Genomic DNA, 25,688 nt, shown 5'->3' on the forward strand with positions numbered 1-25,688 from the left:
TATAATATAATAATACAATATAATATAACTAGGGCTGTCAAAATTATCGCGTTAACGGGCGGTAATTAATTTTTTAATTAATCACGTTAAAATATTTGACGCATTTAACGCACATGCCCCGCTCAAACAGATTAAAATGACAGCACAGTGTCATGTCCATTTGTTACTTGTGTTTTTTGGTGTTTTGTCGCCCTCTTCTGGTGCTTGGGTGCGACTGATTTTATGGGTTTCAGCACCATGAGCATTGTGTAATTATTGACATCAAAAATTGGGAGCTACTAGTTTATTTTTTTGTTTGAAAATTTTACAAATTTTATTAAAACAAAAAACATTAAGAGGGGTTTTAATATAAAATTTCTATAACTTGTACTAACTTTTATCTTCTAAGAACTACAAGTCTTTCTATCCATGGATCGCTTTAACAGAATGTTAATAATGTTAATGCGATCTTGTTGATTCATTTTATAATAAAGAGATACAGTACTTATGTTCAGTATGTGGAATGTATATATACGTCTTGTGTCTTATCTTTCCATTTCAACAATAATTTACAGAAAAATATGGTGTTATGGTGTTATATAGCGCTTTTCCACCTTTCAAGGCGCTCAAAGCGCTTTACACTATCTCGCCATCCACCTACTGGTGACGCAGCACCAGGAGCAACGTGGGGTTCAGTATCTAAAATATGGCATATTTTATAGATGGTTTGAATAGCCATTAATTATGATTATTTTTAAGCTGCGATTAACTTGATTAAAAATTTTAATCATTTGATATCGTTGAATATAATTATTATATTATATTATAATATATATTATATTATAATTATATTATATTATAATATAATTATATAATTATAATATAATATATAATATAATAATATATAATAGAATTATTATATTATATTATAATATACAATATATATTATATATATTATATGTATTATGTATATTATATAATAATTATAATATATATTAAAATTATATTATATTATATTATATTATATTATATTATATTATATTATATTATATTATATTATATTATATTATATTATATTATATTATATTATATTATAACACTATTAATCAAATAGATAATAACCAAATAACCCTCTCTGGGTTCTTCACAGAAAAAGCCAGAAAATAAGTAACACAAGTAAAAAAGAAAATAAAAATAAAAAAATGTTCTGGGGGCCGGACCACATTTGGGACCCCTGCTGTATACCATTTGCAGCCACTACTGACAGTCATGGTTGCCCAACCTCCCAGCATGCATTTGGGCAGAACAGTTAAGTCGCTACAGTTTCATTTAGTGAAAGCACAACAAAAATAATACTAGGCCTGCAAGCAGGACTGAACGGGCCCTCGCAATCTAGCGCAACTCGGACGTCACGCAACTCGGACTGTGTGCAGGTCAGGGTGGTGGCAGATCCTCCTCTCTAATCATCTCATTAGAACCTAACATGCTCGAAAGTCGCCTATTTACATTCCCACACCCAAGAGATAAAAACCCCGATTGGAGAGAGTACTACAAAAAAGGAGGTACTACTGAGCTGTGCAGCCAAGCCCTTATTAAAAACCAAAATTAATATTCTAACTGGGCCAATTCGACCAAGTGTGCCAAATATTGTGGCTCTATAAGCTCCCTGAGTCTCTGAAAAAAAATATTTCCTTTAAATGGCGAACAAAGGGTCGTCACGGCAACAGACAGAGACACGTGGACATGGGCCGTAAAAAAGTATTTTAATAGGTCTTGAAACTACAATGACCAACATGAAAAGAACTGGACATGTTTTGGAAAAACGAGTGACTTTCTATCGCCATTAGTTGGCGCTGTAGGGTTGATGCAAATGACCCCTACAAGGCCCTTCAGAGTATGACTCTAAACAAGCACGGGAAGTTTGGCGCAGATATCTTGTATATCTGCCGAGTTATGACTGTTCAAAGTTTTTGGAGAGAAAAATTGTTGACAGTCATTTTCACTTTCCTGTTTGGACCCCTCCGCTTCAACGAAACTTCAATATTTTTCATCAGGCACCTGAAGACAGGTCTTAAGGTTTCCCTTATGCAGGTTTGAGGTAGATTGATTTTTTCCCTTTAGAGGAGGAGTGTGTCCTGTAAAAAGGGCATTTCCTGTTCCCACTAGGAGGCGCCAGGACAAATGGTAAATTTTCAATCCAGTCCTGCTCAGGCTGGTATACCTCACACACATGCCAGATTTAAAATAGATTTAACGTTGTATGAGGGTGTTATCAGTCATTTTCCGAATTCGGTGTTTTGGCGAAAAAATGGAAGAATTTGGCGCCCCGCCCAGGTCAGGCCCGTGAATGAAAACACACCATTTTTATAACTTAAGATTTCATATGCCTCATGAACAGTCTCGCTAATTTTGAGAATGATCAAACTAATTCCCTAAGTGCCAAGGTGTAAAATGTGCACACTGTAAATCGATAAAAAGTTCACATTCAATCCAAAATACCCGATTTCCTGTAGGATTTGGAATGTGTGTGCAAGAGACTTTTTGGAGCAGTTTTGCACAAAGTTTTGACTCTCCAAATTTCATCACTCTATGTTAGAAAAACCTAAATGGAGAGGCCTTTTTGAAAATTTCAAGGGGGCGCCACTGAGCCATTTTGTTAAATTTTTTCGTAACGTTGCAAGGTTATCGAACGTTATCCAAAGCCGCATGTATGTGCAAATTTTGGTGAGTTTTTATGCATATTCAAGCCTCCAAATGTAAACTCTTACTGTGAACCCATGAAAATTTCACATTCGACCCAAAATACCCGATTTCCTGTTGGATTTGGAATATGGGTGCAAGAGACTTTTTGGAGCAGTTTTGCATAAGGTATCTACTCCCCAAATTTCCTTGCTCTATGTTGAAAAAACCCAATAGGAAAGGCCTTTTTTAAAACTTCTTTCTGTCGCCACTAGTTGGCACTGTAGAGTTGATGCAAATGACCCCTACAAGAACCTTCAGGGTATGACTCTCAACAAACACGGAAAGTTTGGCGCAGATATGTTGCATATCTGCCGAGTTATGACTGTTCAAAGTTTTTGGCGAGACAAATTGTTGACGGTCATTTTCACTTCCAGTTTGGACCTCTCCGCTTCAACGAAACCTCAATATTTTTCATCAGGGACCTGAACACATGTCTTGAGGCTCCCCTGAAACAGGTTTGAGGTCAATAGATTTTTTTCCCTTGGAGGAGGAGCCTGTCTCGTAAAGAAGGCCATTTCCTGTTTCCACTAGGGGGCGCCAGGCCTAATGGGTAATATTTCAATGCAGTCGTGTTCAGGCTGGGATATCTCATATACATGCTAGAAATGAAAAAGATTGAACGTTGTATCACCGAGTTTTTAATCATATTCTGAATTTGGTATTTTGCCCAAAAATGGCCGACTTTGGGACCACGCCCAGGTCAGACCCTTGAGTGAAAACTCACCATTTTGAAAACTTAAGATCTCATATGTCTCCTGAATAGTCTGACCAATTTTGAAGACGATCCAACTATTTTCTTCAGCGACAAGGTCTCAAATGTAAATCGATAAAATTTCACATTTGATCCAAAATTTCCGGCTTCCTGTTGGGTTTGGAATATTGGTGCAAGAGACTTTTTGGAGCAGTTTTACACAATGTATCGACTCACCAAATTTCATCATTCTACGTTGAAAAAACCTAATAGGACAGGCCTTTTTGAAAATTTCAAGGGGGCGCCACTGAGCGATTTTGTTAAATTTTTTTGTAGATTATCAAAATTTACGCAAAGTTGCATGTATGTGCAAATTTTGGTGAGTTTTCGTGCATGTTCAGGCCTCCAAACGTAAACTCCAACTGTGAACCGAAAAAATTTCACATTTGATCCAAAATATCCGATTTCCTGTCAGATTTGGAATATGGGTGCAAGAGGCTTTTTTGAACAGTTAGGCATAAGGTATCTACTCCCCAAATTTCATCGCTCTACGTTGAAAACCTGAGAGGAAAGGCCTTTTTGAAAATTTTAAGGGTCAAGGGGGCGCCACTGAGCCATTTTTTGAAATTTTTTCAAAACGACGCTAGATTATCAAATTTTACGCGAATCTGCACGTATGTGCAAATTTTGGTGACTTTTCGTGCATGTTCAGGCCTCCAAATTGGCCATTTTCATTTGCCATGAAGAAAGAAGAATAATAATAATAATAACTAGGCCTGCAAGCAGGACTGAACGGGCCCTCGCAATGTAGCGCAACTCGGACGTCACGCAACTCGGACTGTGTGCAGGTCAGGGTGGTGGCAGATCCTCCTCTCTAATCATCTCATTAGAACCTAACATGCTCGAAAGTCGCCTATTTACATTCCCACACCCAAGAGATAAAAACCCCTATTGGAGAGAGTACTACAAAAAAGGAGCCACTACTGAGCTGTGCAGCCAAGCTCTTATTCAAAACCAAAATTAATCTTCTAACTGGGCCAATTCGACCAAGTGTGCCAACTATTGTGGCTCTATAAGCTCCCTGAGTCTCTGAAAAAAAATATTTCCTTTAAATGGCGAACAAAGGGTCGTCACGGCAACAGACAGAGACACGTGGACATGGGCCGTAAAAAAGTATTTTAATAGGTCTTGAAACTACAATGACCAACATGAAAAGAACTGGACATGTTTTGGAAAAACGAGTGACTTTCTATCGCCACTAGTTGGCGCTGTAGGGTTGATGCAAATGACCCCTACAAGGCCCTTCAGGGTATGACTCTCAACAAGCACGGGAAGTTTGGCGCAGATATCTTGTATATCTGCCGAGTTATGACTGTTCAAAGTTTTTGGAGAGAAAAATTGTTGACAGTCATTTTCACTTTCCTGTTTGGACCCCTCCGCTTCAACGAAACTTCAATATTTTTCATCAGGCACCTGAAGACAGGTCTTAAGGTTTCCCTTATGCAGGTTTGAGGTAGATTGATTTTTTCCCTTTAGAGGAGGAGTGTGTCCCGTAAAAAAGGGCATTTCCTGTTCCCACTAGGAGGCGCCAGGCACAAATGGTAAATTTTCAATCCAGTCCTGCTCAGGCTGGTATACCTCACACACATGCCAGATTTAAAATAGATTGAACGTTGTATGAGGGAGTTATCAGTCATTTTCCGAATTTGGTGTTTTGGCGAAAAAATGGAAGAATTTGGCGCCCCGCCCAGGTCAGGCCCGTGAATGAAAACACACCATTTTTATAACTTAAGATTTCATATGCCTCATGAACAGTCTCACCAATTTTGAGAATGATCAAACTAATTCCCTAGGTGCCAAGGTGTAAAATGTGCACACTGTAAATCGATAAAAAGTTCACATTCAATCCAAAATACCCGATTTCCTGTAGGATTTGGAATGTGTGTGCAAGAGACTTTTTGGAGCAGTTTTGCACAAAGTATCGACTCTCCAAATTTCATCACTCTACGTTGAAAAAACCTAAATGGAGAGGCCTTTTTGAAAATTTCAAGGGGGCGCCACTGAGCCATTTTGTTACATGTTTTCGTAACGTTGCAAGATTATCGAACGTTATCCAAAGCCGCATGTATGTGCAAATTTTGGTGAGTTTTTATGCATATTCAAGCCTCCAAATGTAAACTCTTACTGTGAACCCATGAAAATTTCACATTCGATCCAAAATACCCGATTTCCTGTTGGATTTGGAATACGGGTGCAAGAGACTTTTTGGAGCAGTTTTGCATAAGGTATCTACTCCCCAAATTTCCTCGCTCTATGTTGAAAAAACCCAATAGGAAAGGCCTTTTTTAAAACTTCTTTCTGTCGCCACTAGTTGGCACTGTAAAGTTGATGCAAATGACCCCTACAAGAACCTTCAGGGTATGACTTTCAACAAACACGGAAAGTTTGGCGCAGATATGTTGCATATCTGCCGAGTTATGACTGTTCAAAGTTTTTGGCGAGACAAATTGTTGACGGTCATTTTCACTTCCAGTTTGGACCTCTCCGCTTCAACGAAACCTCAATATTTTTCATCAGGCACCTGAACACATGTCTTGAGGCTCCCCTGAAACAGGTTTGAGGTCAATAGATTTTTTTCCCTTGGAGGAGGATCCTCTCTTGTAAAGAATGCCATTTCCTGTTCCCACTAGGGGGCGCCAGGCCTAATGAGTAATATTTCAATGCAGTCGTGTTCAGGCTGGGATATCTCATATACATGCTAGAAATGAAAAAGATTGAACGTTGTATCACGGAGTTTTTAATCATTTTCTGAATTTGGTATTTTGCCTAAAAATGGCCAACTTTGGGACTACGCCCAGGCCAGACCCTTGGATGAAAACTCACCATTTTGAAAACTTAAGATCTCATATGTCTCCTGAATAGTCTGACCAATTTTGAAGACGATCCAACTATTTTCTTCAGCGACAAGGTCTCAAATGTAAATCGATAAAATTTCACATTTGATCCAAAATTTCCGACTTCCTGTTGGATTTGGAATATAGGTGCAAGAGACTTTTTGGAGCAGTTTTACACAATGTATCGACTCACCAAATTTCATCATTCTACGTTGAAAAAACCAAATAGGAAAGGCCTTTTTGAAAATTTCAAGGGTGCGCCACTGAGCCTTTTTGTTAATTTTTTTCAAAGATTATCAAAATTTACGCAAAGTTGAACATATGTGCACATTTTGGTGAGTTTTCGTGCATGTTCAAGCCTCCAAATGTGAACTCCAACTGTGAACCGAAAAAATTTCAGATTCGATCCAAAATAACCGATTTCCTGTTGGATTTGGAATATGGGTGCAAGAGGCTTTTTTGAGCAGTTAGGCATAAGGTATCTACTCCCCAAATTTCATTGCTCTACGTTGAAAACCTGAGAGGAGAGGCCTTTTTGAAAATTTTAAGGGTCAAGGGGGCGCCACTGAGCCATTTTTTGACATTTTTTCAAAACGACGCAAGATTATCGAAATTTACGCGAATCTGCACGTATGTGCAAATTTTGGTGACTTTTCGTGCATGTTCAGGCCTCCAAATTGGCCATTTTCATTTGCCATGAAAAAAGAAGAATAATAATAACTAGGCCTGCAAGCAGGACTGAACGGGCCCTCGCAATCTAGCGCAACTCGAACGTCACGCAACTCGGACTGTGTGCAGGTCAGGGTGGTGGCAGATCCTCCTCTCTAATCATCTCATTAGAACCTAACATGCTCGAAAGTCGCCTATTTACATTCCCACACCCAAGAGATAAAAACCCCTATTGGAGAGAGTACTACAAAAAAGGAGCCACTACTGAGCTGTGCAGCCAAGCCCTTATTCAAAACCAAAATTAATCTTCTAACTGGGCCAATTCGACCAAGTGTGCCAACTATTGTGGCTCTATAAGCTCCCTGAGTCTCTGAAAAAAAATATTTCCTTTAAATGGCGAACAAAGGGTCGTCACGGCAACAGACAGAGACACGTGGACATGGGCCGTAAAAAAGTATTTTAATAGGTCTTGAAACTACAATGACCAACATGAAAAGAACTGGACATGTTTTGGAAAAACGAGTGACTTTCTATCGCCACTAGTTGGCGCTGTAGGGTTGATGCAAATGACCCCTACAAGGCCCTTCAGGGTATGACTCTCAACAAGCACGGGAAGTTTGGCGCAGATATCTTGTATATCTGCCGAGTAATGACTGTTCAAAGTTTTTGGAGAGAAAAATTGTTGACAGTCATTTTCACTTTCCTGTTTGGACCCCTCCGCTTCAACGAAACTTCAATATTTTTCATCAGGCACCTGAAGACAGGTCTTAAGGTTTCCCTTATGCAGGTTTGAGGTAGATTGATTTTTTCCCTTTAGAGGAGGAGTGTGTCCCGTAAAAAAGGGCATTTCCTGTTCCCACTAGGAGGCGCCAGGCACAAATGGTAAATTTTCAATCCAGTCCTGCTCAGGCTGGTATACCTCACACACATGTCATATTTAAAATAGATTGAACGTTGTATGAGGGAGTTATCAGTCATTTTCCGAATTCGGTGTTTTGGCGAAAAAATGGAAGAATTTGGCGCCCCGCCCAGGTCAGGCCCGTGAATGAAAACACACCATTTTTATAACTTAAGATTTCATATGCCTCATGAACAGTCTCACCAATTTTGAGAATGATCAAACTAATTCCCTAGGTGCCAAGGTGTAAAATGTGCACACTGTAAATCGATAAAAAGTTCACATTCAATCCAAAATACCCGATTTCCTGTAGGATTTGGAATGTGTGTGCAAGAGACTTTTTGGAGCAGTTTTGCACAAAGTTTTGACTCTCCAAATTTCATCACTCTATGTTAGAAAAACCTAAATGGAGAGGCCTTTTTGAAAATTTCAAGGGGGCGCCACTGAGCCATTTTGTTAAATTGTTTCGTAACGTTGCAAGATTATCGAACGTTATCCAAAGCCGCATGTATGTGCAAATTTTGGTGAGTTTTTATGCATAGTCAAGCCTCCAAATGTAAACTCTTACTGTGAACCCATGAAAATTTCACATTCGATCCAAAATACCCGATTTCCTGTTGGATTTGGAATATGTGTGCAAGAGACTTTTTGGAGCAGTTTTGCATAAGGTATCTACTCCCCAAATTTCCTTGCTCTATGTTGAAAAAACCCAATAGGAAAGGCCTTTTTTAAAACTTCTTTCTGTCGCCACTAGTTGGCACTGTAGAGTTGATGCAAATGACCCCTACAAGAACCTTCAGGGTATGACTCTCAACAAACACGGAAAGTTTGGCGCACATATGTTGCATATCTGCCGAGTTATGACTGTTCAAAATTTTTGGCGAGACAAATTGTTGACGGTCATTTTCACTTCCAGTTTGGACCTCTCCGCTTCAACGAAACCTCAATATTTTTCATCAGGGACCTGAACACATGTCTTGAGGCTCCCCTGAAACAGGTTTGAGGTCAATAGATTTTTTTCCCTTGGAGGAGGAGCCTGTCTCGTAAAGAAGGCCATTTCCTGTTCCCACTAGGGGGCGCCAGGCCTAATGGGTAATATTTCAATGCAGTCGTGTTCAGGCTGGGATATCTCATATACATGCTAGAAATGAAAAAGATTGAACGTTGTATCACGGAGTTTTTAATCATTTTCTGAATTTGGTATTTTGCCCAAAAATGGCCGACTTTGGGACCACGCCCAGGTCAGACCCTTGAGTGAAAACTCACCATTTTGAAAACTTAAGATCTCATAGGTCTCCTGAATAGTCTGACCAATTTTGAAGACGATCCAACTTCATCCTTCAGCGACAAGGTCTCAAATGTAAATCGATAAAATTTCGCATTTGACCCAAAATTTCCGGCTTCCTGTTGGGTTTGGAATATGGGTGCAAGAGACTTTTTGGAGCAGTTTTGTACAATGTATCGACTCACTAAATTTCATTGTTCTACGTTGAAAAAACCTAATAGGAGAGGCCTTTTTGAAAATTTCAAGGGGGCGCCACTGAGCCATTTTGTTAAATTTTTTTGTAGATTATCAAAATTTACGCAAAGTTGAATGTATGTGCAAATTTTGGTGAGTTTTCGTGCATGTTCAAGCCTCCAAACGTAAACTCCAACTGTGAACCGAAAAAATTTCACATTCGATCCAAAATACCCGATTTCCTGTCGAATTTGGAATATGGGTGCAAGAGGCTTTTTTGAACAGTTAGGCATAAGGTATCTACTCCCCAAATTTCATCGCTCTACGTTGAAAACCTGAGAGGAGAGGCCTTTTTGAAAATTTTAAGGGTAAAGGGGGCGCCACTGAGCCATTTTTTGAAATTTTTTCAAAACGACGCAAGATTATCAAATTTTACGCGAATCTGCACGTATGTGCAAATTTTGGTGACTTTTCGTGCATGTTCAGGCCTCCAAATTGGCCATTTTCATTTGCCATGAAAAAAGAAGAATAATAATAATAATCCTTTGCATTACAATAGGGCCTTCGCACGCCTAGTGCTCGGGCCCTAATAATCCTTTGCATTACAATAGGGCCTTCGCACGTCTAGTGCTCGGGCCCTAATAATAATAATCCTTTGCATTACAATAGGGCCTTCGCACGCCTAGTGCTCGGGCCCTAATTATTATCTCTCAAAAAAATAATGTTCACATTAAAAAAAGCACTCCATGCAAAGAAAACTGGCATTCCCAATCAAAATAGCTATGCAAAATACACATAAAACTTACTCAATTGACACCTTGTGGTGTATTTTCAATCACTAGTTTCCTTATCCTTCCATTCCAACAATAATTTGCAGAAAAATATGGAATATTTTAGAGATGGTTTGAATTGCGATTCATAACGATTGATTAATTTTTAAGCTGTGATTAACTCGATTCAAATTTTTAATTTTTTTAAAAGGAGTTCTATTTCTGTTTGTTTCCTCAGGATCTCGCTGCGAACTGGAAATCAACGAGTGCATGTCCGACCCCTGCCAGAACGGCGGGGTCTGCGAGGACTTGACGGGGTCTTACGCTTGCAACTGTGTGACGGGCTTCTCGGGGGACCGATGCGAGGTCGACGTAGATGAATGCGCCAGCGCCCCCTGTCTTAACGGCGCCTCCTGTCTGGACGGAGTTAACAATTTCAGGTACCGTAATTTTCAGACTATAAGACGCTCCTTGTTTACTTTATTTTGAATCCTGCGGCTGATTTGTTGATTTATTTGGGTTAATAGGTAACACTTCATTTGACGGCGGCGTCATAAGACTGTCATAGGTCGGTCATAATTATGACATGACACTGTCATGGGCATTACTGAATGCTTATGACAGATGTCATTCAGTGCCATCCAGCAAATTATGTCAGTAACTCCACTTATATTCAGCTTGGATCTTTTACATCCATTCAAAAGTGAGATAATTTGCCAGATAACAATAAATGACGTCTGTTATAAGCATTCATAAATACTCATGACAGTGTCATATCATAATTATGATTGTCTAATGACAGCACCACTATGAAATAAAGTGTTACCAAATAACATAACTAGCAATTAATGAAACAACTGGAACAGTAACTGAAGAAATAATTAGCAAAGCCGCATTGGACTATAAGCCGCTGCTGTCCTCACTGTATTATGGGATATTTACACCAAAAGATATTGTGCCGTACCACTTTATTTGACAGTCATAAATCCAAATTAACCACTGTGAAGCTTAGAACCAATTGGCTGCAAAGCTTCATTGCTTCAAGAAGCTTCTTTTGGCTATTACTTTTCCCCCATGCGGAGACAGTCAACCTCTGCTGCCACCTGCTGTCAACACTGTTGTCGTCCAACATGCCTCTTAGCATGCATTGCAGTGCTCCAGATGTAAATAACTACTATATTAATGTTTCGTGCTAATTATTTCTTCAGTTACTGTTCTAGTTGTTTCATTACTTGCTCGTTATGGTATTTGGAACATTTTATTTGACAGTAGCGCCATAAGACTGTCAGAGAACCAAATGAACCACCATGAAGCTTTGAACCAATTGGCTGCAAAGCTTCACTGCTTCAAGAAGCTTCATTTGGCCATCACTGCTCCATTGGGGGAGACAGTCAACCTCTGCTGGTACCTGCTGTCAACACTGCTGTTGTCCAACATGCCTCCTAGCATGCATTGCAGCATTACAGATGGAAATAACAATTGAAATTCATGTTCTGTGCTAATTATTACTTCAGTTACTGTTCCAGTTGTTTCATTAATTGCTAGTTATGGTATTTGGAACATTATATTTGACAGTGGTGCAATAAGACTGTCATAAATCCAAATGAACCACCATGAAGCTTTTAACCAATTGGCTGCAAAGCTTCATTGCTTCAAGAAGCTCCATTTGGCCATCACTGCTCCATTGGGGGAGACAGTCAACCTCTGCTGCCACCTGCTGTCAACACTGCTGTTGTACAACATGCCTCCTAGCATGCAATGCAGCCTGACGGATGTAAATAACAATCGAAATTCCAAATGAAGCTTCTTAAAGCTTTGTAGCCAATTGGTTCAAAGCTTCATGGTGGTTCATTTGGATTTATGACAGTCTTATGATGCCGCTGTCAAATAAAGTGTTACGGGATAATATCTTTTGGTGTAAATATCCCATAATACAGTGAGGACAGCGGCGGCTTTAGTCCAGTGCGGCTTTGCTAATTATTTCTTCAGTTACTGTTCCAGTTGTTTCATTAATTGCTAGTTATGATGTTTGGTAACACTTTCTCAGACCGTAGCCCCATAAGACCATCATAATAATGAAATGACACTGCCATGAGCATTAATGAATGCTAATGACAGATGTCATTTTGCGTCACTCGGCAAATTATCTCACTTTTGAATGGATGTAAAAGTGCCGATCTGAACATAAATGGAGTCAGTGACATAATTTACCGGATGACACTTAATGACATCTGTTATTAGCAATCATTAATACTCATGACAGTGTCATATCGTGATTATGATTATCTAATGACAGTATTATGGCGCCACTATCGAATAAAATACCCAAAAAAACAAATAACCAAGTTACCAAATAACTAGGGCTGTCAAAATTATCGCGTTAACGGGCGGTAATTAATTTTTTAAATTAATCACGTTAAAATATTTGACGCAATTAACGCACATGCCCCGCTCAAACAGACTAAAATGACAGTACAGTGTAATGTACACTTGTTACTTGTTTTTTGGTGTTTGGCTCCCTCTGCTGGCACTTGGGTCCAACTGAATTTATGGGTTAGTACCATGAGTGAGCATGGTTTAATTATTGACATCAACAATGGCGAGCTATTAGTTTTTTGATTGAAAATTTTACAAATTTTAATAAAACGAAAACATTAAGAGGGGTTTTAATATACATTTTCTATAACTTGTACTAACATTTATCTTTTAAGAACTACAAGTCTTTCTATCCATGGATCGCTTTAAGAGAATGTTAATAATGTTAATGCCATCTTGTTGATTTCTTGTTATGATAAACAAAAACAGTACTTATGTACCGTATGTTCAATGTATATATCCGTCTTGTGTCTTATCTTTCCATATCAACAATAATTTACAGAAAAATATTAGTTACGATTAATTAATTTTTAAGCTGTAATTAACTCGATTAAAAATTTTAAATCGTTTGACAGCCCTACAAATAACATAACTAGCAATTAATAACAATCAAAATTCATGTTCTGTGCTAATTATGTCTTCAGTTACTGTTCCAATTGTTTCATTAATTGATAGTTATGTTATTTGCTAACACTTAATTTGATAGTGATGCTATAACATTGTCATTAGACGGTCATAATTATGATATGACACTGTCATGAGCATTAATGAATGCTGATGACAGATGTCATTTAGTGTCATCTGGTAATTTATCTCACTAACTCCATTTATGTCCAGATGAAAACTTTTACATCCATTCTAAAGTGAAATCATTTGCCAGATGACACAAAATCACATCTGTCATAAGCATTTATTATTGCTTATGCCAGTGTCGTTTCATAATTATGATGGTCTTTCGTATGGGGCTACTGTAGAATAAAGTGTTACCAAATATCTAGGGCTGTCAAAATTAATGCGTTAACGGGTGGGAATTAATTTTTTAAATCAATCACGTTAAAATATTTAACGCAATTAACGCATGCGCGGAACAACCCACTCAAGCATTGCCGCGAACACACTACAATGGCGCCATTTGAAGTATATTGAGAGCTAAGGTCAGACACAAGCAATTGGAGTGGACGCCGGCACCCGCCAAAGGGGCCGCTGTTATTTTCAATGTGACCGTCATTGTCAGATTGAGCAGTGAGGAAGAAAGTGATTGAGCGAGAGAGGGAGAGTAGAGAAAGTGCGCAGTTAGCGCAGGCTCAAGTGCTGCGTCCCCCACATGCTTTTGTTTTGTTCATAAAAGTACCCACAAGAAGCCATCCAACTCCTCTCGGTGTTTATATGTTAGCCGCCGTCTTCCTCAGGAGGAAATTGGACGAACCGAGCCTACCGTTGACAACGAGCCAACATGAAACGCCGGTCCATAGCACCGCCAATTACCAAGAAGGGCGAATTGGTCACGCCGACATTTATTGGAGCCGCGCTATTTAAGGGAATAAGCAGTGGCATTTGTTCCACAACTGTTATAACTATTGTGGCAAGCGACATGGGAAAGATTTACTGGAGATGATCTTTTTCTTAACACCATGTATTGTACTCAACGCAGAGAAGATATACCATTTGCAGCAACCACTGTGACTCATGGTTGCTCAAATTCCCATCATGCATTTGGGTAGTTAAGAACATTTAAGTCGCTACAGTATCATTTAGTGAAAGCACAACAAAAATAATATTTATAATATTATAATTAAATATCATAAATATTAAATATTATAATTAGATTAAATATTATAATAATATATATCTCTCAAAAACAAAATAATGTTCACAAAAAGAAAGCGCTCAATGCAAAGAGATCTGGCATTCCCAATCAAAATAGCTATGCAAAATAATACTCTATTCAAACATTACGTTCAGCTCAACAAATACACTAGATGGCAATATTTTGTCACAATATACAAACTATCAAAATTACTATAACTTGTACTCACATTTATCTTTTAAGAATTAAAGAATTTTAGAATTACGAATTTTAAGAATTGGCAAAAGCTTCGTCATCTCTCCCACAGTAACGATAAATATTGTGGGAAGCGACGTGGGGAAGAATGACAGGAGTCGATCTTTTTCTTAACACCCTGTACTCAACGCAGAGAACAAATAGCATTTGCAGCCACCACACACAGTCATGGTTGCACCACTTCCCATCATGCATTTGGGCAGAACAGTTAAGTCACTACAGCATCATTTACTGAAAGCTCAACAAATACACTAGATGGCAATATTTAGTCACAATATACAAACTCACATTTATCCTTTAAGAATTACAAGTCTTTCTATCCGTGGATCCCTTTAGAAAGAATGTTAATGTTAATGCCGTCTTGTGGATTTATTGTTATAATAAACAAATACAGTACTTATGTACAGTATGTTGAATGTATATATCCGTCTTGTCTTATCTTTCCATTCCAACAATAATTTACAGAAAAATATGGCATATTTTAGAGATGGTTTGGATTGCGATTAATTGCGATTAATTAATATTTATGCTGTGATTAACTCGATTAAAAATTTTAATCGTTTGACAGCCCTACAAATATCATAACTAGCAATTAATGAAACAACTAGGAGAGTAACTGAAGACACAATTAGCACAGAACATGAATTTTGATTGTTCTAAACATCTGTTGCGCTGCAATGCATGCTAGGAGGCATCTTGGACGACAACAGTTTTCACAGCAGGGTGTCGCAGAGCTTGACTGTCTCCCCCAAGGGAGCAGTGATGGCCAAATGAAGCTTCTTGAAGCAGTGAAGCTTCATAGTGGTTCATTTGGTCTCATGACAGTTGTATGATGCCACTGTCAAATAAAGTGTTACCGGTTAATATCTTTTGGTGTAAATATCCCATTATACAGTGAGGACACCTGCGGCTTATAGTCCAGTGTGGTCAATTCTAGTCAATAACACTGACTATTGACTGTCATAATTGACGTCCAATCATGTGGCTCTTAAAAATTCAGTTAAAACCATCTCTACTTGTCTGGCAGGTGCGAGTGCGCAGTGGGCTACAGGGGCCCGCTTTGTGAGGTGGATGTAGACGAGTGTGACCCTAACCCATGCGTGAACGGAGCAAGCTGCCTGGACGGTCTCGGGTCCTACGCTTGCCGCTGCCTCCCTGGGTTCAACGGAACCAGGTGTGAGACAGGTACTATAGGACAAGATGATGCCTTTACTAGTAAGAATACCTTTGAGATACTTGATCATAGATAAAAAGTTTTTCCCTTTTGACAGAAATGTCCTCCGCTTTCAACCTGGATTTCGAGGTATCAGGTATCCACGGTTACGTGTTGATGGACGGAGTCATGCCGGCGCTTACGGAGATCACTTGCACCTTCTGGATGAGGTCCTCAGACACCACCAATTACGGCACACCCATCTCCTATGCTGTGGAGGGCAGCGATAACGCTTTTCTTCTGATAGACTACAACGGGTAAACAAAATACAGTGATATTAAAAAGTAATTTCTCACATTTCTGCATAAAATCACCATCACATGTGATCTTCGCCGTGTCAAAATCACACAGATGAAAATACAGTTTCTACTTTATCTAAAACCATCCAAAAATTGATAGGTTTTCATATTTTAATGAGGATAGCATGCAAACAATGACAGAAGGGAGAAAAATAGGTAAGTGAACACTCTGCCTAAGGCAGTACTTCTTAAATAGTGGGGCGATGCCAGGGGTGGCGCATGTGACCTCGGGGAACATTTTTTCGCCGTACTAGAATAAAGTGTACTTGCACTTCCACTCAGTGGGTGGCAGTGGCGCTCTCATTTTCAGAGTGCGCGCAGTATTTTTGAACTAAGTAAGAGTGCACACAGACAAGAGATATGACTTCTCCGGTTCTCACATGTCCGCCCCGAGAAGTGCCATTTTCGGCTTGGGATCGTCACGACGACCGCTCTCACCTACGGTTCTCCCTCGGCTGTCGAGAATGCGCTTTTTTTTTCTAATTCTGATTTCTTAAAAATGAAAAAAAGATATGAACCAACTTATTTTTTCCCTGCTGGAAGAAAAGAGTCTAATCTTTCTTTTTGTTGGTTCCATGTTTATATAGCAATAGAACAGAATTTTCCCTGAGCTTTGCAAAATCAGTCAAAATCCAGTAAAACAGCCAGGAACGAAGGGGGTTGCACTGGTGAAAATGGCTGGGAGTGAATGAGTTAAATGTGATGGTTCACTTCTGTCATTGTTTGCATACTATGAAAACCTGTAAATGTTTAGGTGGTTTTAGCTAAAGCAGACACTGTTTTTTCATCTGTGAGATTTTGACGAAGATCATATTTGATGGTGTTTTTATGCGGAATTGTGAGAAATTCCAAAAGGTTCCGATACTTTCCATACTACTGTACATTCATCCGACTCTCCACACAGGTGGGTGCTGTACGTAAACGGCAAAGAGCGAATTACTGACTGCCCGGCCGTGAATACCGGAAGCTGGTACCACATCGGAGTGTCTTGGAGGAGCTGGGACGGGGACTGGAGGATCTACATCAACGGGAAGCCGTCAGACGGAGGCAAAGGCCTGTCAGTCGGCACCAGTATCCCAGGTGTAGTGCTATCCTCTGACCGATCATAGCAGAATGTCTCTATTTGCTATGGTTGTTAACGGCCGAGTCCTGATTCGTGTCCCGTAGGCGGAGGGGCGCTGGTATTGGGTCAGGACCAGGACCAAAGAGGGGAGGGCTTCAACCCTGTGGAATCCTTCGTCGGCTCCATCAGCCAGCTCAACATCTGGGATCGTGTCCTCACGCCTCAACAGGTAATTACAGAAACTCGTATTTCAACGTAATACCGCTTTAATACAAACGTGCAATTTTGTAGATCAAGGTCCTCGCAAGTAGTTGCCCCGCCTCCCACGTCACTCACAGAGGAAACGTTCTCGCCTGGCCAGATTTTCTCAATGGAGGTCTCGGCCGAGTTAAAGTCAATTTTAGCAGCGTTTTCTGCGCAGGTAAGAGGAGGTGGTTAAAAGTGAGTACACCCCTCGCATTTCTGCAGATATTTAAGTATATCTTTTCATGGGATGACACTTTGACACAATGAAAAGTAGTCTGTGTGCAGCTTATATAATAGTTAATTTATTTTCCCCTCAAAATATAGCCATTAATATCCAAACCCCTGGCAACAAAAGTGAGTACATGTTGGGTCTAAAACTCGTTCTTTAACTTATTTACCCGAGGCAAGCTGACAAAAGGCAGGGCATAAAGTGAGACAGAGTCAGAGAGTTGACGTTTTTCAACCTGCAGGTTGGGAGAGCCAGAATCAGTTCCGCGATCAATGCTGTCTCATTAGAGTCTCTCTCTGAACTCCCCCGCGCCGCTAACTTTTATTGAGGGCTTGTTGCTGGGCGGAATACAGTTACAACACTGTTGTCCAACGTGGCAGGTTCGGTCCGGCAAGTTCCTTATTCTAGTCATTGATTGAACAGTCACACTCTTGATTGAATTAACAGTCACACTCTTGAGCAGGCAAGATATCTTTGTTTTGAACACACATTTGCACTCAAAGTACTGTAGCTTGGTGGAAAAGTACTGAGACGTTGTTTGATAAATCAACATATGTGTGTGTATCTATTTATCAGCAGAATGTGAGGAATTGCCGGTAAGCACATGATTATGGGCTAAAACTGTATTCTTATAAAAGCTGTGGGAGAGCAAACTGGCATAATATATTTGGCATATAAAAACAAGCTTATCTTACATTACACCCCTTAGAAACTACATCCCTAGATGTCCAAATTGAGTACTGCTTGTCATTTTCCCTCCAAAATGTCATGTGACTCGTTACAGGAGTGCTTTCAGCATTGCTGGAGAGGTTGAAGAAGAGGTGGTGGGTCAGCTTGGTAGTGCTCAGACCATATGCCGCACTCTACATCAAATTGGTGTGCTTGGCTGTCACCCCAGGAGGAAGCCTCTTTGCTGAAGACATGTCAACAAAGCACATGGATTACTGGAACCATGCCCTATGGTCTGATGAGACAAAGATTAATTTGTTTGGTTCCGATGGTCTCAAGCATGTGTGGCGGCGACCAGGTGAGGAGTACAAAGATAAGTGTGTCATCCTTACAGTCAAGCATTGTCAGGGACGCTCAAGTTTGAACTCCAAGTGTTACCTCGATAGTTCGATTAGAAAAATAAATACGACCCCAACCATGGATTGATTTTCTTCGAAGACTTTAGAAACAAGAGCTCTTGGGTACAAAATGGTGTGACCCAGCCAGAAGCTGTGATCACCTAGAAAGTACAAAGCTGTACAATAGAAGCTGGACATTTATACTGTTGAAAAGGGCCATGAAATGAAACTTTACCAAGAAACGAAACTCATCATCTCACAAGCCTGGGTATTTTTACATACAAAAACATCTTTGAGCTGAGACCTTGAGCACCGGTCCCGGCTGGAACGAAGAAAAGAAAACGGAGTCCTCCCTTGTATTCTTATTGAAAAACAGGAACATAACAGTCCATATTTGGGCATATGGTGATCCAATCAAGGCCATGAGAAGGCACACTCAACAGATTAATGCTATAACGTTCTCATGCAACAATAACAAAAAGCATACAAAATATGATGTATAATGGTTGTGTTTAACCATGAATAAAATTCTCTCACAAGCATGGTGATGGGAATGGTGGTGCCATGTTGGCCAACTTTCAGTGGCCAGTATGAGAGCGTGTGAGAGCTGCACTACAAATTTGAACACACCTGCTCCTATGCACAACTGGACCTAGTAGCACGAACGAGTCACATGACATTTTGGAGGGAAAATGACAAGCAGTATTTAATTTGGACATTTAGGGATGTAGTTTCTAAGGGGTGTACTCACTTTTGTTGCCCCGGGTTTAAATATTAATGGCTATATTTTGAGTTATTTTGAGGGGAAAATAAATGAACTCTCTGATATAAGCTGCACACAGACTACTTTTCATTGTGTCAAAGTGTCATTTTGTCAGTGTTGTCCCATGGAAAGATATACTTAAATATCTGCAGAAATGCGAGGGGTGTACTCACTTTTGTGATACACTGCATGTTAGTTTACATGCTAAACAGCGTCGGTCAATTGCAATCCAAGTGAATGTGTTTGTTCTCAGACTGCCCACAGCTGGACAACGCTGTGCCTCATCTTCATGCCTCAAATGTGGAGGTGAGTCCTGGCGCTCAAGTTCAGCTGTCGTGTGATCCTGGCTTTTACCTGGTGGGGGAGCCAGTTCTCCAGTGCCAAAATCAAGGAGAATGGAGTCACCCTCTTCCCAGCTGTGAAAGTAAATAAAGAATTGATACATACAGTGGGGCAAATAAGTATTTAGTCAACCATCAATTGTGCAAGTTCTCCTCCTTGAAAAAATTAGAGAGGCCTGTAATTGTCAACATGGGTAAACTTCAACCATAAGAGACCGAATGTGGAAAAAAAACAGAAAATCACATTGTTTGATTTTTAAAGAATTTATTTTCCAATTAGAGTGGAAAATAAGTATTTGGTCACCGACAAACAGGGGTCGCGTTAACAGAATATTTTCCGTCTGAAGTCCATCTGTCATTTTGACAGGTTGCAATTCACACCCCAGACCACAGGGTGGCGAGTGAGCATATATATTAGCTATTTTCTCTTGATGCATGACGTCGTTGGCCTTACTCGGAAAATTGTCAAGGCAACTGAGTGTCCGAAGTTTCTTCAAAAAGCCCCAAAACGACAATGGTGTTGATAAAAGAGGTGAAAAAAGAGGGACTGCACAAGTGGGTACGCAATTCAAGTCCATGCGCACAAGGAGGAAGGTGTGAGACTGCGTTCGGGCCACAGCAGGTGAACTGTTAATTTCATTGTTCCATATGTAGCCTACCTACTGGGGCCACAGTCAGCTGTTTTTGTCACTGCGGAGAAAAAGTTACATATTCATCTGCTTGATGTGTGATGGCACGGTGTGGATTCCCTGTTAAGCTTGTTCGGACAGAATATTAATTAAAAATGAATGAAAACTAAATACTATTGAATATGTCATTATTATCATTTTAAAGATTTAAGTGACGGGTAAAAATAGATTATGACCGGATTTTTATGACCCTGTCAGTCAAAATGACACAACGAAAAATTCTAGTGCAACCTCTGCCTACAAACAAGCAAGATTTTTGGCTGTCAAAGAGGTCTAACTTCTAACGAGGTCTAACGAGGCTTCACTCGTTACCTGAATTAATGTCACCTGTTTTAACTCATTATCGGTATAAAAGACACCTTTCCACAAACTCAGTCAGTCACACTCCAAACTCCACTATGGCCAAGACCAAAGAGCTGTCGAAGGACACCAGAGACAAAATTATAGACCTGCACCAAGCTGGGAAGACTGAATCTCGTGTTTGGAGGAAAAAGAATACTGACTTGCATTCGAAGAACACCATGCCCACTGTGAAGCATGGGGGTGGAAACATCATGCTTTGGGGCTGTTTTTCTGCAAAGGGACCAGGACGACTGATCTGTGTAAAGGCAAGAATGAGTGGGCCCATGTATCGAGAGATTTTGAGTGAAAATCTCCTTCCATCAGCAAGGGCATTGTAGATGAGACGTGGCTGGGTCTTTCAGCATGACAATGATGCCAAACACACAGCCAGGGCAACAGAGGAGTGGCTTCGTAAGAAGCATTTCAAGGTCCTGGAGTGGCCTAGCCAGTCTCCAGATCTCAACCCCATAGAAAATCTGTGGAGGGAATTGAAAGTCCGTGTTCCCCAACGACAGCCCCAAAACATCACTGCTCTAGAGGAGATCTACATGGAGGAATGGGCCAAAATAACAGCAACAGTGGAAAGAAAAAGTGGAAAGAAAGAAAAGTTTTTGAAGAGTTACAGAAAACGTTATTGCCAACAAAGGGTACATAACAAAGTATTGAGATGAACTTTTGTAATTGACCAATACTTATTTTCCACCATGATTTGCAAATAAATTCTTTAAAAATCAAACAATGTGATTATCAGTTTTTTTTCCCCACATTCTGTCTCTCATGGTTGAGGTTTACCCATGTTGACAATTACAGGCCTCTGTAATATTTTCAAGTGGGAGAACTTGCACACTTAGTGATTGATTAAATACTTATTTGCCTCACTGTATATAGATAGATACAATTATATATATATTTCCCTGGTCTTTCCCAAAGGGAAAGCCAAGGTAATGTTGTTCTGCAACTTTAGCGTACTTATTTCTTCTTCGGTTTTCATCTTATTCTCCGCGTTTTTTCGTTTTTTCAAACGGCCCCAAAAAATTTTCCGTTCGCCCGTAAACGGCAATTTTCTGAAAGAAAAAAAAAAGTTTCAAAATGTATCTAGTCCTACAATTTTTCACTAAATCACATAATTTGGGCATCAAAAATTCCAGGATGGAAAAAATTTACGGTTGTCCGGAAATTTGCCAAAAACTTTCCCATTCATTTCTAATGGGAGAATTTCCCATTCACTTCCAATGGGATTTCCAATGGAATTTACATTGCATTGATGCCATTGACGGCCATGCATGTCGAATCTGTTGATGCCAATGTACTTGGATTCAATTGACTATATGGATGTCGATGCCATTGACGTCCATGGACGTCCAAAATTTTTCCCATTCATTTTCAATGGGGAAAAAACAAAATGGCATTATTGTCCATTCTATTGATAGACCTGAGTGGGGCGAAGATCCGTATCTCCACACAGGAAAGACCCAGGTGGAATTTCTCCAGAAATTGCAGTTTCTAGTTTTTGATACTTTTGTCAACCCTTGACTATTAATCATCCACATTGACATTATGTTACCAATTGATTTCCTGACTGTTTTGTTGAACAGGAGTGTCATGCGGGCCTCCTCAACCACTGGATAACGGCGTGTTTCATGTTGACGACTTCCACGCCGGCGGCTCGGTGTCCTACCAATGCAACCCTGGCTTTTACCTGCTAGGAGACGCCAAGGTGCACTGCTCCAACAGCGGCAAGTGGGGAGGAAATCCACCGGCTTGTCTCGGTACTTCACGTCAACGTACATTAAGTCGGCGTAGACGGAATCGCCGTCAACTTACATAATTTTTCTGTGTGTGTGTTTCGAGATGTGGACGAGTGCTCCCTGGGATCGGACTGCGACGCTCACGCAAGTTGTCAAAACACCGACGGCTCTTATACGTGCACGTGTATACACCCGTATAGTGGAGACGGCAAGAATTGCACAGGTAATTGCGGAACTCATCGATGATACTAAACGTCCAATCCATTTCGACTTCTTCATTCACGGCCAGTTTTCCCAATTTAAATGATTTGGACGTCTAAAAACTACAGCATTTGTCTGAGCAGAGCCGGTGAAGTGTGACAACCCCGGAGAGCCTGACTTCGGCCACCGTGACGGCAGCAACTTCCTAATGGGGAGTAAAGTCATTTTCCACTGCGAGAATGGCTACGAGTTAATCGGAGCCACTCAACTGCAGTGCCTGGAGACCGGAAGCTGGGACAACGCCGTTCCGTACTGCAAAGGTGATTAGCATCACTTTGAAGACACACTAACACAATAAATAAAACATAAATAAGTCAATCAGTCAATTATTTTGCATCAGTTTACAGATCTGCCACATTAAATATGGCAGACACAGTGACACATGTCTGTTTTCTAAGCTTTCCTTTGTGTGCGCAACAGCTCTCTCTTGCGCAGCGCCATCTGTTCCAGAGAACTCCATCATGAAAGGAAGCAACTTCACCCACGGAAGCAAGGTGACTTTCAGGTACCCATGAACACCATGTCAGTTTCAAGTACCATAATTTTCGGACTATAAGCCACCACCCACTAAATTTGACACAAAAATGGCATTTGTTCATAGATAAGCCGCGCTGGACTGTAAGCCGCAGCTGTATGAGGGGATATTTCCGCCCAAAGATATTATGTCATAACTAGGGCTGTCAAAATTATCGCGTTAACGGGCGGTAATTAATTTTTTAAATTAATCACGTTAAAATATTTGACGCAATTAACGCACATGTCCCGCTCAGACAGATTTAAATGTCAGTAGAGTGAAATGCCCATTTGTTAATTGTGTTTTACGGAGTTTTGCCGCCCTCTGCTGGTGCTTGGGTGCGACTGATTTTATAGGCTTCAGCACCCATGAGCATTGTGTCAGTAATTATTGACATCAACAATGGCAGGCTACTAGTTTATTTTTTGATTGAAAATTTTACAAATGTTATTAAAACGAAAACATTAAGAGGGGTTTTAATATAAAATTTCTATAACTTGTACTAACATTTATCTTTTAAGAACTACAAGTCTTTCTATCCATGGATCGCTTTAACAGAATGTTAATAATGTTAATGCCATCTTGTTGATTTAATGTTATAATAAACAAATACAGTCCTTATGTACCGTATATTGAATGTATATATCCATCTTGTGTCTTATCTTTCCATTCCAACAATTTATTTTACAGAATATATATGTAATTTACAGAAAAATATGGCATATTTTATAGATGGTTTGAATTGCGATTAATTGCGATTAATTACGATCAATTAATTTTTAAGCTGTAACTAACTCGATTAAAAATTTTAATTGTTTGACAGCCCTAGTCATAACACTTTATCTGGCAGCTGCATCATAAGACTGTCATTAGACCAAATGAACCAACATGAAGCTTCAAAAAGCTTCATTTGGCTATCATTGCTTCCTTGGGGAGACAGTCAACCTCTGCATCTACCTGCTGTCAAAACTGTTGTCGTCTAACATGCCTCCTAGCATGCATTGCAGAGCTACAGATATAAATAACAATCAAAATTCGTGTTCTATGCTAATTGTTTCTTCAGTTACTGTTCCAGTTGTTTCATTAATTGCTATTTATGGTATTTGGTAACACTTTATTTGACATTGGTACCATAAGACCATCGTAACATGTAACATCGTAACATGACACTGCCATGAGCTTATGACATGTCATTTAAATTATTTCTTCAGTTACTGTTCCAGTTGTTTCATTAATTGCTAGTTATGATTTTTAGTAACACTTTGACAGTAGCCCTGGTAAATTATGTCACTAACTCCATTAATGTCCAGATCGGAACTTTTACATCCATTCAAAATTGAGATAATTTGACACAAAATGACATCTGTCATAAGCATTCATTAATGCTCATGACAGTGTCATATCATAATTATGATTTTTTAATGACAATCTTATGGCGTCACTATCAAATAAAGTGTTACCAAATAACATAACTAGCGTTTAATGAAACAACTAGAACAGTAACTGAAGATGTAATTAGCACAGAACATGAATTTTGATTGTTATTTACATCTGTAGCACAGCAATGCATGCTAGGAGGCATGTTGGACGACAACAGTTTTGACAGCAGGTGGTAGCAGAGGTTGACTGTCTCCCCCAAGGGATGATTGATGGCCAAAGGAAGCTTTTGAAGCATGGTGGTTTTTTTTGTCTTATGACATTCGTATTACGCCATTGTCAAACAATTTTGACCAGTGTTGTTTTCGTCAACGGATTTCGTCGATGAACAATTTTTTCATGGCAATGACAAGATGATAACAAGCTAAAAACATGTCTTGGGAGACTAAAACATAACGAAACATGTCAGTTTTCATCTGACGAGACGAGAACGAGATGAAAATGCGCCAGAACTTCCGTCACATGTTCACAATGTGTGAAATTTTATGTGTAGTTAGCCTGCATCGTAGCAGTGTCTGGTTGTGTGACTTGTGACGTGATGCACCCTCCACCCCAACTTACCAGTGTCCTCTCATCTCCAGTTTTCCTATCTTGACAAGAGAGACTATTCAATGTTGTTTTAGCCTCTAACGGTCTAAGCTGAGTTAGCATCACACATTAAATGTAACTCGTAGCGTTAGCATTGTATTCGTGTTAGCATTAGGCCAGTAAAAATAATGTACTGGGTAAGGGTTTTGCTTCTTAGAGTGTATTATCACCAAGAAGATGGCGTTGTCCTTGTGGACGCTGCAACATGTGCTCGCCTGTCTATGTTCATTCGAAATAGTTAGAAACCTATATTTGTTTTTGGACTAAAACTTTAGAATTTTAGAGACGAAAACATTTTGAGTATTTCGCTACAACTGATATGCAACACGCGTGGTATATGTACGTGAT

General features: G+C 39.7%; 1 protein-coding gene across 1 annotated transcript in view; it reads left to right on the top strand.

The window, feature by feature from the left end:
• Positions 1-25,688, top strand: part of svep1 (sushi, von Willebrand factor type A, EGF and pentraxin domain containing 1) — a 151,773-nt gene that overhangs the window by 104,024 nt on the left and 22,061 nt on the right. The window contains exons 26-36 of the mRNA XM_057853998.1: positions 10,341-10,542; positions 15,568-15,725; positions 15,812-16,010; positions 16,957-17,132; positions 17,220-17,344; positions 17,407-17,536; positions 19,674-19,844; positions 22,388-22,561; positions 22,644-22,763; positions 22,885-23,061; positions 23,222-23,306. Coding sequence (XP_057709981.1) covers positions 10,341-10,542; positions 15,568-15,725; positions 15,812-16,010; positions 16,957-17,132; positions 17,220-17,344; positions 17,407-17,536; positions 19,674-19,844; positions 22,388-22,561; positions 22,644-22,763; positions 22,885-23,061; positions 23,222-23,306 — 1,717 coding nt within the window. The remainder of the gene's footprint in view (positions 1-10,340; positions 10,543-15,567; positions 15,726-15,811; positions 16,011-16,956; positions 17,133-17,219; positions 17,345-17,406; positions 17,537-19,673; positions 19,845-22,387; positions 22,562-22,643; positions 22,764-22,884; positions 23,062-23,221; positions 23,307-25,688) is intronic.

The sequence above is a fragment of the Corythoichthys intestinalis genome, chromosome 13, assembly GCF_030265065.1.
Source record: "Corythoichthys intestinalis isolate RoL2023-P3 chromosome 13, ASM3026506v1, whole genome shotgun sequence".
In the NCBI taxonomy this organism is placed as follows: domain Eukaryota; kingdom Metazoa; phylum Chordata; class Actinopteri; order Syngnathiformes; family Syngnathidae; genus Corythoichthys; species Corythoichthys intestinalis.